Source organism: Telmatherina bonti (genome assembly GCF_933228915.1).
Source record: "Telmatherina bonti genome assembly, chromosome: 15".
Lineage (NCBI taxonomy): Eukaryota > Metazoa > Chordata > Actinopteri > Atheriniformes > Telmatherinidae > Telmatherina > Telmatherina bonti.
The window spans coordinates 6,632,400-6,645,855 of record NC_136613.1 but is presented as its reverse complement, the minus strand read 5'-3'; the positions used below and the strand labels follow the sequence as shown (position 1 = coordinate 6,645,855).

The 13,456-nt window shown below is 43.9% G+C and overlaps 1 protein-coding gene across 1 annotated transcript in view; it reads left to right on the top strand.

The window, feature by feature from the left end:
• The window catches only part of dgkh (diacylglycerol kinase, eta), a 93,649-nt gene that overhangs the window by 58,970 nt on the left and 21,223 nt on the right, over nt 1-13,456 (top strand). Inside the window, exons 10-20 of the mRNA XM_079253701.1 lie at nt 110-272; nt 351-459; nt 632-853; nt 1,008-1,099; nt 3,837-3,936; nt 4,020-4,335; nt 4,472-4,603; nt 8,239-8,373; nt 8,452-8,569; nt 9,030-9,140; nt 9,369-9,465. Coding sequence (XP_079109827.1) covers nt 110-272; nt 351-459; nt 632-853; nt 1,008-1,099; nt 3,837-3,936; nt 4,020-4,335; nt 4,472-4,603; nt 8,239-8,373; nt 8,452-8,569; nt 9,030-9,140; nt 9,369-9,465 — 1,595 coding nt within the window. The remainder of the gene's footprint in view (nt 1-109; nt 273-350; nt 460-631; nt 854-1,007; nt 1,100-3,836; nt 3,937-4,019; nt 4,336-4,471; nt 4,604-8,238; nt 8,374-8,451; nt 8,570-9,029; nt 9,141-9,368; nt 9,466-13,456) is intronic.

Sequence of the window (13,456 nt, the reverse complement as noted above, 5' to 3'; positions counted from 1 at the left end):
GCTGAGCACCAACCATCCGACCTCTGACCCGCTTTAACGGTCCAGTCGGACCAGAGCAGCATATTTATGTGTTGGAGTTTTCATACATCTGAATTGCGTATTTTCTCAGGCTTCTGGAAAGCCACCTGTCCCCCGTCATGTGCCAGCCCCCTCCTCGTCTTTGTCAACTCCAAAAGCGGAGACAACCAAGGTGTGAAATTTCTGCGCCGCTTCAAGCAGCTCCTCAACCCGGCTCAAGTCTTCGACCTGGTCAACGGCGGGCCGCACCTGGGGTGAGGAAACGGGTCCAGCGTGTGTTTCCATGTTGTGATGAATCCCGCGCTGGTCGCTGAAACCTCTTCGTCTTTCAGACTCCGCCTGTTTCAGAAGTTTGACAACTTCCGGATCCTGGTGTGTGGAGGTGACGGCAGCGTGGGCTGGGTCCTCTCAGAGATCGACAAACTCAATCTTCACAAGCAGGTAGCGTGAATCACACACACGGAAAGCTGCGGCTACCACTTGGTTCGTCTGTGTTTGCTGCTTTGCTTCATGCCTTTGCTCCTGGCCAGCTTACATAACGGCACAAAGTCATGCAACACACACACACACACACACACATAGGGAGGCCGAGTAAACTTTGCATACCTTTCAGTGCCAGCTGGGGGTGTTGCCTCTGGGCACCGGCAACGATCTGGCGCGAGTGTTGGGATGGGGCCCGTCGTGCGACGACGACACTCAGCTGCCGCAGATCCTGGAGAAGCTGGAGAGAGCCAGCACCAAGATGCTGGACCGCTGGAGCATCATGACCTACGAGATTAAGATCCCTCCCAAACACAGCTGCCCCACCACGCCTGAGGGAGTTGACGACTACCAGGTACTTGCAGGAGCTGACAGATAATCACACGCATCAGCGGGCACATTTAAACCCAGCAGGGCTCCCAGACAGACAGATGGACATTTGTAATTCAGCAGGTTCCCAGCTGAACAAAGGGAAAGACCTGCTAACATGTTGTGTGTTTTCTCTGCAGTTTCATATATCGGCCTATGAAGACTCCGTCGCCGCCCACCTCACCAAGATCCTGAACTCGGAGCAGCACTCTGTGGTCATCTCCTCTGCCAAGTCAGTGGTTTTTCCTACATCAGCACGAGTCTTTAACTTTTATGCCTGCAGAAACTTTAACCTGCAACTAATGTTTCGCTTAATAAAAGCTTGATTTTATACCACAGAGTTCCAGATGAATCATATAACCCTCACCTTTAGGACATCATGTGTGTTTTATGTGGAGCAAACAGTTTAAACAGTAAATCAGTTCAATTATTTGTCTATTGCACAGATGTCAAACTCCAGTATTGCTGGTTTTTGTTGTTTCCCTGCTCCAACACACCTGACCAGAATGAATGAATAGGTTGACAAGAAGCTGTTGGATCCATTTGATTAAATCAGGTGTGTTGGTGCAGGGAAACAACAAAAACCTGCCCTTGAAGACTGGAGTTTGACTCCCCTTGTCGTCAATTCACAACATCATCTCATGGACCTTTACAGATGTATTGAGTTCATTATCATTTATTAGTTCGCATTAGTTCATTTTATAATAACTGTGTTCGTGCAAGTCACTTCATAAAAAAATATTTGCTTTGTTAAGAAAAACCAGTGAATTCAGAAATAAGCAGAATGTCTGACGATGAAAGTCAGGTGATCTTTTTGGGAAAACCTAACATGACCGCCTCTTGCGGTAATAAAGCTGCACAATATATTGTTTTATCATCATCGTCACAATGAGCATGTGTGCAAAAGTCACATCGCAGGTCCTGCAATGCAAAAAGTAAATGGACTGAACTGGAAGCTTTTTAGTTTACGAGCCGCTGTAAACGAAACATGATAGAACCAAACATTTACTGCGGGCTTAACACAATAAGTCAAGCAGTAAAAGCTAACTAAACTCCCAAAGACAGACAAAACTATACTTGTAACAATCCCAAAAGGAGGTGAGATCAGTGCAGGGTCATAGTTAACAAGATGGCAGGATTGCAGTTAGAAAAAAATCCCAATGCCAGTTTTTTTTAAGTATAATGCAGCTGTAGTACTAGCTGTAGCATAAACAGTCTATCTGCACAGTTTGCATCATATTAAAAGACTTATATGTGCAATATGTCTATTAGTAAACATGTTGTGGACATTTTTTTGTAGCTTCGCTCAAAATGAAACTCCAGTGACTCCAGTAAGCTACAGTTGTGCTAATATTTATTCATACCCTTTCATTAAAGAAGGAAAAATAAAATCAGCTGCCTGTAAAATTAGCTGAAATTGACTAAAGTAATAATAAATAAAAATTTGATGAAAATCATTACATTATTTTCTAATTCTGGTTCAATAAAACATTTTTTTTTAAAAAAGCAAACAAATAAGATAATTTATTACATATTCCATCAGTCATAAAGTAATATTTAGTTGAAGAATCCTTTAATGTTTCCGCTCCAGTCAGGTGTTTTCTGTTCCTCTCAGTCAGACTTCTGCACCTGTTGACAGGTATTTTGTCCAACTGTTCAACAGAAAAGTCTCTCATTTGTCCAGGACACATTTGTTTTTTTTTGTGTTTTTTTCTTTCTTCAACTCAATTAAATGAAAAAACAGTGTCTTATATTACTAAATGATATTTTTGCAAATTTTTAGTTATTGTTCCTTTTTTTAAGTCTGCAGTTATTTAAGTGACTGCTGTAAATTCAGCCTTTTCTTTAATGAAAGGGGATGAAGACATATGAGCACAGCTGTAAAGTCACTTGAAGCTCTCCAACATCCCTCGTACTGCTTCTCAGTTCTCTCTTTACTAAATGAAGTCACTTCATTTTCCTCTCATTGTTCACTGTGTTGGCGGTTTTCATAAGAAGCTCTGCTTTTGTAGGATTTAATGCTAAAGTATAAAGTTAGCATAATTAGCTAACTAGCCAAGAGATGCATGGCTAGATGCTAATTTTTTAGCAACTTCATTATGGAGTTATGACTTCTGATCTGCCAAAAAGTAACCAGTTACCAGCAACTCCTACATCCTATTTCTTATTTAAACAACAATTTACACTGACTTTAGGTTTTAAGGTTAATTTTTTTTAAATAATTCTGTAAAGTGTTTTTCCTGTTGTAGCCTTCGTGTTGTCGGTGGATGTTGTGGAAGAATTTCGGGGTTTAGAAAGCTACTTGTTCTATGTAGCTGAAAAGTAGAGGACTTATGGACCTTATTTGCATTTAGACTAATTAGTTTCCCCCCCACTTGAATCAGAAATTGTGCTAATTCCACATAGATTGATATTTAAAACCATAATCTTTCCAAACATGCTTGCTTGTTAGACAAAATATTCACGAGAAGGTTTCTTTTGTTTGTTAAAATTTGCATAATTTTGTATTACAGATGCACAGATAATCATCCATCTCTATCCCCAGTAACTTTGCCCAGTACCTGTAAAGCATCACATGCCTTGAAAAACCAAGTTTTTTAATGATACAAGCAAAGCAAAACGATGGCAGATAAAACACAAAGAAACTTTTTTTCCAAATGGATGCATCCCTTTTACACTTCCTCCTTCTCAACTAAAGAACCGACTAAATCCACATCGCTTTACAGTTTCCATTATTCCACCAGTTTCTCTGTTCAGCAACACCTTTAAACCATCATTGTTACCCTTCATTACCACTATTTATTACCTCTTCTACATGAAATAAGGGCTGATAGAAACAACCTGCTGGCGTTATGACAGACAGTAAAATGATGTATGAGACTAAATGGCCAACATATGACCTTATTAGTGTGAAGATACCTTATTTTGTGTGGATAAATTTATTTAATGAAATGTTTTCTGCTTCTTAGGATCTTGTGTGAAACGGTGAAGGATTTCGTTGCCAAAGTGGGGAAAGCTTATGAGAAAAGCACGGAGAACGCTGAGGAGTGCGACATGATGTCTCTCAAAGTAAGCCTCTGAAATGATGCAGATGATCCATCATGTGTCTGAACTCCCCTCTGACCCTGCCGCCTGGCTGCTGTGTCCACCAGTGTGCCGTCCTGAACGAGAAGCTGGACTCCCTCCTCCAAACGCTCAACGCCGAGTGCCAGCCTCTGCCTCCGCTTCCCTATTCCACCCCTCCCATCGTAGAGGAGGAGCAGGAAGAGGAGGAGGAAGAGGAAGAGGAGGAAGCCAGCGAGGAAAGCCTAACAGAGCTGAAGGGGAAACTGGAGGAGGAGGAGACGGAGAAAGGAGGAGGAGTAGGAGGATCGCCGCACCAGCTTTTCAAAAGCAGGGAGCAGCTGATGCTCAGGGCCAACAGCCTGAAGAAGGCCGTCCGGCAGATCATCGAGCAGGCCGTGAGAGGTAATGAAATGAAACGAAGATCTATAAATCACCAGTTCAGATTGAAATACAAGGATTTTCTCTGAGATGTAACGATGGGAGCAGAGAAATCAGTCCAAGTTGTTTCTGACGCATCTTCTCGCTCCTCTCTGTTCAGTGGTTGACGAGCAGAACGCCCACACAGAGGACACCGAGCTTCCGTCTCCGCTGGAGTTCAGGAAGGACAGCGAGGAGGAAAACAGAGACAGCGAGAAAGATGAAGACACAAAAGAACTGGAAGCCGTGTCCTGTAAGTGCTCCAGCCACTTTTCAGCCTCTTTCTCCTCCAAGCCTTGTATCGGCCCCGACGCATTCTGCAGGAAGTTTCCTCACAGAGGCTGGATTTTAGACTTTAATCTGGTGGGAAAACTTGGAGGAAATTGTTAGTGTAAGGGTTTAAATGTTGCCCCCTTGTGGGTGTTGCAGTCCCTGCACCGTGCAGAACCAGACACACAGCTCATGGAAAAACGATCTGCTGACGCAAATCATGGTTCCTGTCATAAATAAACGGAGGGATTAGAGTTTAAAGTGCGTGCAGGCTCTTCTCTTCGGTGATATTCCGCCTCCGCCCTTCAGGATTTTATGTCCCCATCAGTTTTTAACTCCAGAAATCTCCAGTAATAACAAATAATCACGATATCAGCGGCATGATGGGGTCCGTGCACGGCTGTTTGTGTGTTCCTGTGCATCGCAGCCAGGTTGCTGTAGCGTGGATCCTCCACAGGATGTGTTATTGTCTCACAGGCAGAAGTTCGTCCTGTTTATTGTGGGACTGCTTCCTTCCACACATTTTCCAGCAGTTAGAAGACAAGCAGTCAGTCCATCCCTCTCCCGGGTTCCTCATATTGCCTCCTTACACCTTCCCGAGCAGGAAACACGACGATCCCAACATAAAGCGCTGCAACACGCGGTCCGGATCAGTATATCAGCTACTTTTGCCAAGTTCAGCTTGCAGCAGGTGCAGAAATGGTGCAAGGGTAAAACAATGCAAACAATGAAATAAATGCATGAAATAATGATTAACATCTAGACCAAAATTTTGTTTTAAACTGAAGTAGAGTACATCTACCTATTTAGCCCAGATATCACCAGGATATAGTCAATAATCAACCAATTAAAGGGCTGTTCACAACTTCAGGCTCCCTTTGAGCAAAACATCCCTTTAACACAACGGCACTGTGGCTGCATGCTCAGATTGTGATGTCTTCAGCTCTAAACCACGTTGCATCTTTTTTTAACCTTTTATACATTCAGGTAATGATTTCTGGAAGCATTGAAAGCTGCATACTGTGTTATATATCTATAACTTTATTTATCAGACATGTAATAAACACATTCTAGCGTGAGAAATGTCTTCACATTAAACCATATTATCTGTCTTTTAACTGATCAAAATGGGTGACAAAGTTCAATAATATCATCCTAGTTGGTGATTTCTGGGGGTTCGTCGTGATTTTGCATATTTTACAGCTAATCTATGTAGTGCTAATAGTGACCAAAGTTTAGCTATATGTGGCTAAATAAGCTACATAAAGCTGCTTCATCGCCTCATTAAAGAGGGTAAGCGTTCCATACATGTCGGTGTGTTGCAGGATTCCTGAAACAGGTCAGCACAGATCTGCAGGACTCATTTCTATCAGAGTTGGGACACGGCTGTACAGAAGAGAGATTTATTTGACCGGGCGCTTTGCAGTTTCTCAGGTGTTTACATCCATTTTAGGTTGGAGTGAAGTACACATAAGTATTCCACTGTGTGCATACAGAAATGAATGCAACAGTCAGTCAGTGGCTGCTTTATCAGGTCAGCCTTGATAGTACTGGTTGGACCCGTTTTCCTGCCTTAATTCTGATCTCCACCTCATCCCAAAGCTGCTCTGCTGGATGTAGATCTGGTGACTGTGGAGCCGTTGGAGGACAGTGAACTCATCGTCATGGTGGAGATGATGTGAGCTTTGTCATACCTGATCACTAAAAAGGCCTGAGAATTAGGAGATGAATAGAGATGAATAAATATCTGTAGATTTACAGCTATGTGGAAAACCAGATGGTATTTAAACCATGCCAAGTTGGTGCTAAGGGTGTATAAGAATATATTCCTCAACACCATCCCACCAGCAACCACCTGGAGAATGAAGCGGGGCTGAATATGGGCTGGGGTTGGACGTCCAACGTTGCATGAACCCTAAGAATAACCCGAAGCACGCCCATTTGACATCTAACCCCGCCCATTTGGCATCCAATCACGCCCATTTGACATCCAACTACGCCCATTTGACATCAACCACACCCATTTGACATCCAACTACGCCCATTTGACATCAACCACACCCATTTGACATCCAACTACGCCCATTTGACATCCAATCACGCCCATTTGACATCCAACTACGCCCATTTGACATCAACCACACCCATTTGACATCAACCACACCCATTTGACATCCAACCACGCCCATTTGACATCCAACCACGCCCATTTGACATCAACCACACCCATTTGACATCAACCACACCCATTTGACATCCAACCACGCCCATTTGACATCTAACCCCGCCCATTTGGCATCCAATCACGCCCATTTGACATCCAACTACGCCCATTTGACATCAACCACACCCATTTGACATCAACCACACCCATTTGACATCCAACTACGCCCATTTGACATCAACCACACCCATTTGACATCAACCACACCCATTTGACATCCAACCACACCCATTTGACATCCAACCACGCCCATTTGACATCTAACCCCGCCCATTTGGCATCCAATCACGCCCATTTGACATCCAACTACGCCCATTTGACATCAACCACGCCCATTTGACATCAACCACACCCATTTGACATCCAACTACGCCCATTTGACATCAACCACGCCCATTTGACATCAACCACACCCATTTGACATCCAACCACGCCCATTTGACATCCAACCACGCCCATTTGACATCCATCCCCACCCGTTTGATATCCCAACCTCACCTATTTGACATTCAACCACGCTCTTTTGACATCCAACCCCGCCCGTTTGACATCCAACCACTCTTGTTAGATGTCTAACCCCGCCCACTATCCAGCCCCGCCCCATTCTCCAGGCTGCAGTCGGGGGTTTTTAGCAACCATAAATATTTGGGAACTGTGATTGACAGCTCTCTCAGTTTGGAGGAGAACTCTGAAGTGAAAAAAAAGGATCATCAACGTTTTTTCTGCCTCAAAAAGCTGTCATGTTTTAAAATTGACAAAACATTTTACAGATCTTTTAATTAATTGATTTTATCATTTTCCTTGGTAGCCTGGTTTGGTCATTTGGCTCTGAAGGACAGAAATAAAGTCAGTCAGATTATTACATGGACCAGTAGGCTGATTGATGAGCCTCAGTGAGTCTTGAAGCCCTGTACACCTGGCAGGTACAGCGTACAGCCTCTACTATTGTGAGCTGAGGCTCCCACCCTTTATTTGTGGAGTTTCACGTCTCAGGACGCAGGTTCCATGTGCCGCGCTGTAGGACAAAACAGGAACAGCTTTGATCCATCTGCAGCAGTCCTTTATAAATTTTAGGATTTTAAATAATTTTTTGTCTATTAATATAACTATTTTTTTTATTTTTGACTTTGCGAGTCGTTGTGAATGTCAGAATGTCTGTTTCTGTCTCTTTATTTACTGTTTGCTGTGATACTAAACTTGAAATTGCTGTATAGCAAGTCTACCTACAGATACAAGTAAAGTCACCTGAACCTTGAAGCGTTGAACCAAGGCCGGATGTTTTCACGTTTCCAGCAGATTCCAGCAATGTGTTGTGTGTTTAGAGATGCTTTTCTGCACATCTTGGTGGGAACCAGAGCTTCAGGGAATGTTATGTTTTCTGTGTGTGTCTCCAGCTGCTAAAAGTCCCTGTTCCCCGACGGAAAGGAGGGTGAGTCGCAGCACGCAGTCCTACGGCTCCTTCACCATCACCCCCTTCACCACCAGCAAGGAGAACCTCCCCGTGCTCAACACACGCATCATCTGCCCTGGTAAGAGAGCAGCCGTATCACATTGCATCGACCCAAGTGCTGTGTATGAGATGTGTGTGTGTGTGTGTGCGTGTGCAGGGTTGCGTGCAGGGCTGGCCGCCTCCATCGCTGGCAGCTCCATCATTAGCAAGATGCTGCTGGCCAACATCGACCCCTTCGGTGCGACACCCTTCATCGACCCGGACCTGGACTCGCTGTGAGGACCGGTTCTCTTCTTAATCTTTCTGTCTCAACCAGTCCAAGCAGATGTGTTTCCATTCATGGAGTTACTTATCGGAGTGATGATTTAAAATGATGTAATAATATTATTCCGTTTAAAAAAATGTACCAGAAATTTTTTAGGGATAAATATAAAAAAGTCGAAAATTCCTGATTTATTTTGCTGCTTTATATTTTGCCATCTGGCTGATGACATTCAGTCTGTAAACTGTGTATAAAGCCGTATAACTGTGTAAATTAAAGACTGTAAATAAGGAGAAGTATTTAAATAAGCCTTGGGCTTCCTTCTGCTCCTCCTAATGTGACACACATGTGCTTCCTTGTTTTGTATTGTAGATGTGTTGGAGATAAATCTAAAAACAAAAAGTGCAAATCCTAATTAAACTTTCTTTTCATGTGTGTGTGTGTGTGTGTGTGTGTGTGTGTTTCCTCACCAGAGAGGGCTACATGGAGAAGTGCGTCATGAACAACTACTTCGGCATCGGCCTGGATGCAAAGATCTCGCTGGAGTTCAACAACAAGCGAGAGGAGCATCCAGAGAAATGCAGGTGAGACGGTTTCCTCACCGCCAGGAGCTTCAGAGCAAATATTCAATTCAACTTTATTGATAAAGCCTCAAATCACGGCAACGCCATCTCAAGACGCTTTACAGACAGAAAAAAAGCCAATTCATGATTTTGTTCTAAAGCATGAGGCAGTGTAAGTGGGAAACATCCTGGTGGTTTGTACTCTCTACTGCTGCACCTGATCTCACCGTCTGCACCTTCCTTGCACAGGAGTCGCACCAAGAACATGATGTGGTACGGAGTTCTGGGCACTAAGGAGCTTCTGCAGAGAACGTACAAGAACCTGGAGCAGAAAGTCCAGCTAGAGGTGAGAGCAAACATGAGAGAGACCAGTCTGGGAGGGTTTTAGCAGGAAAAGGTTCCTGATTGCAGACGTCTGTAATTTCTAACGACCAGGATTAAACCAAACTGCAGACGTCTGTAACTTGTAACGACCAGGATTAAACCAAGCTGCAGACGTCTGTAACTTGTAACGACCAGGATTAAACCAAGCTGCAGACGTCTGTAACTTCTAACGACCAGGATTAAACCAAGCTGCAGACGTCTGTAACTTCTAACGACCAGGATTAAACCAAGCTGCAGACGTCTGTAACTTCTAACGACCAGGATTAAACCAAGCTGCAGACGTCTGTAACTTCTAACGACCAGGATTAAACCAAGCTGCAGACGTCTGTAACTTCTAACGACCAGGATTAAACCAAACTGCAGACGTCTGTAACTTCTAACGACCAGGATTAAACCAAGCTGCAGACGTCTGTAACTTCTAACGACCAGGATTAAACCAAACTGCAGACGTCTGTAACTTCTAACGACCAGGATTAAACCAAGCTGCAGACGTCTGTAACTTCTAACGACCAGGATTAAACCAAGCTGCAGACGTCTGTAACTTCTAACGACCAGGATTAAACCAAGCTGCAGACGTCTGTAACTTCTAACGACCAGGATTAAACCAAGCTGCAGACGTCTGTAACTTCTAACGACCAGGATTAAACCAAACTGCAGACGTCTGTAACTTCTAACGACCAGGATTAAACCAAGCTGCAGACGTCTGTAACTTCTAACGACCAGGATTAAACCAAGCTGCAGACGTCTGTAACTTCTAACGACCAGGATTAAACCAAGCTGCAGACGTCTGTAACTTCTAACGACCAGGATTAAACCAAGCTGCAGACGTCTGTAACTTCTAACGACCAGGATTAAACCAAGCTGCAGACGTCTGTAACTTCTAACGACCAGGATTAAACCAAGCTGCAGACGTCTGTAACTTCTAACGACCAGGATTAAACCAAGCTGCAGACGTCTGTAACTTCTAACGACCAGGATTAAACCAAACTGCAGACGTCTGTAACTTCTAACGACCAGGATTAAACCAAACTGCAGACGTCTGTAACTTCTAACGACCAGGATTAAACCAAGCTGCAGACGTCTGTAACTTCTAACGACCAGGATTAAACCAAGCTGCAGACGTCTGTAACTTCTAACGACCAGGATTAAACCAAGCTGCAGACGTCTGTAACTTCTAACGACCAGGATTAAACCAAGCTGCAGACGTCTGTAACTTCTAACGACCAGGATTAAACCAAGCTGCAGACGTCTGTAACTTCTAACGACCAGGATTAAACCAAGCTGCAGACGTCTGTAACTTCTAACGACCAGGATTAAACCAAGCTGCAGACGTCTGTAACTTCTAACGACCAGGATTAAACCAAACTGCAGACGTCTGTAACTTCTAACGACCAGGATTAAACCAAGCTGCAGACGTCTGTAACTTCTAACGACCAGGATTAAACCAAGCTGCAGACGTCTGTAACTTCTAACGACCAGGATTAAACCAAGCTGCAGACGTCTGTAACTTCTAACGACCAGGATTAAACCAAGCTGCAGACGTCTGTAACTTCTAACGACCAGGATTAAACCAAGCTGCAGACGTCTGTAACTTCTAACGACCAGGATTAAACCAAGCTGCAGACGTCTGTAACTTCTAACGACCAGGATTAAACCAAACTGCAGACGTCTGTAACTTCTAACGACCAGGATTAAACCAAACTGCAGACGTCTGTAACTTCTAACGACCAGGATTAAACCAAACTGCAGACGTCTGTAACTTCTAACGACCAGGATTAAACCAAGCTGCAGACGTCTGTAACTTCTAACGACCAGGATTAAACCAAACTGCAGACGTCTGTAACTTCTAACGACCAGGATTAAACCAAGCTGCAGACGTCTGTAACTTCTAACGACCAGGATTAAACCAAGCTGCAGACGTCTGTAACTTCTAACGACCAGGATTAAACCAAGCTGCAGACGTCTGTAACTTCTAACGACCAGGATTAAACCAAGCTGCAGACGTCTGTAACTTCTAACGACCAGGATTAAACCAAACTGCAGACGTCTGTAACTTCTAACGACCAGGATTAAACCAAGCTGCAGACGTCTGTAACTTCTAACGACCAGGATTAAACCAAGCTGCAGACGTCTGTAACTTCTAACGACCAGGATTAAACCAAGCTGCAGACGTCTGTAACTTCTAACGACCAGGATTAAACCAAGCTGCAGACGTCTGTAACTTCTAACGACCAGGATTAAACCAAGCTGCAGACGTCTGTAACTTCTAACGACCAGGATTAAACCAAACTGCAGACGTCTGTAACTTCTAACGACCAGGATTAAACCAAGCTGCAGACGTCTGTAACTTCTAACGACCAGGATTAAACCAAGCTGCAGACGTCTGTAACTTCTAACGACCAGGATTAAACCAAGCTGCAGACGTCTGTAACTTCTAACGACCAGGATTAAACCAAGCTGCAGACGTCTGTAACTTCTAACGACCAGGATTAAACCAAGCTGCAGACGTCTGTAACTTCTAACGACCAGGATTAAACCAAGCTGCAGACGTCTGTAACTTCTAACGACCAGGATTAAACCAAACTGCAGACGTCTGTAACTTCTAACGACCAGGATTAAACCAAACTGCAGACGTCTGTAACTTCTAACGACCAGGATTAAACCAAACTGCAGACGTCTGTAACTTCTAACGACCAGGATTAAACCAAACTGCAGACGTCTGTAACTTCTAACGACCAGGATTAAACCAAGCTGCAGACGTCTGTAACTTCTAACGACCAGGATTAAACCAAGCTGCAGACGTCTGTAACTTCTAACGACCAGGATTAAACCAAGCTGCAGACGTCTGTAACTTCTAACGACCAGGATTAAACCAAGCTGCAGACGTCTGTAACTTCTAACGACCAGGATTAAACCAAGCTGCAGACGTCTGTAACTTCTAACGACCAGGATTAAACCAAGCTGCAGACGTCTGTAACTTCTAACGACCAGGATTAAACCAAGCTGCAGACGTCTGTAACTTCTAACGACCAGGATTAAACCAAACTGCAGACGTCTGTAACTTCTAACGACCAGGATTAAACCAAGCTGCAGACGTCTGTAACTTCTAACGACCAGGATTAAACCAAACTGCAGACGTCTGTAACTTCTAACGACCAGGATTAAACCAAGCTGCAGACGTCTGTAACTTCTAACGACCAGGATTAAACCAAGCTGCAGACGTCTGTAACTTCTAACGACCAGGAATAAACCAAACTGCAGACGTCTGTAACTTCTAACGACCAGGATTAAACCAAGCTGCAGACGTCTGTAACTTCTAACGACCAAGATTAAACCAAACTGCAGACGTCTGTAACTTCTAACGACCAGGATTAAACCAAGCTGCAGACGTCTGTAACTTCTAACGACCAGGATTAAACCAAGCTGCAGACGTCTGTAACTTCTAACGACCAGGATTAAACCAAGCTGCAGACGTCTGTAACTTCTAACGACCAGGATTAAACCAAACTGCAGACGTCTGTAACTTCTAACGACCAGGATTAAACCAAGCTGCAGACGTCTGTAACTTCTAACGACCAGGATTAAACCAAGCTGCAGACGTCTGTAACTTCTAACGACCAGGATTAAACCAAACTGCAGACGTCTGTAACTTCTAACGACCAGGATTAAACCAAGCTGCAGACGTCTGTAACTTCTAACGACCAGGATTAAACCAAGCTGCAGACGTCTGTAACTTCTAACGACCAGGATTAAACCAAACTGCAGACGTCTGTAACTTCTAACGACCAGGATTAAACCAAACTGCAGACGTCTGTAACTTCTAACGACCAGGATTAAACCAAACTGCAGACGTCTGTAACTTCTAACGACCAGGATTAAACCAAACTGCAGACGTCTGTAACTTCTAACGACCAGGATTAAACCAAGCTGCAGACGTCTGTAACTTCTAACGA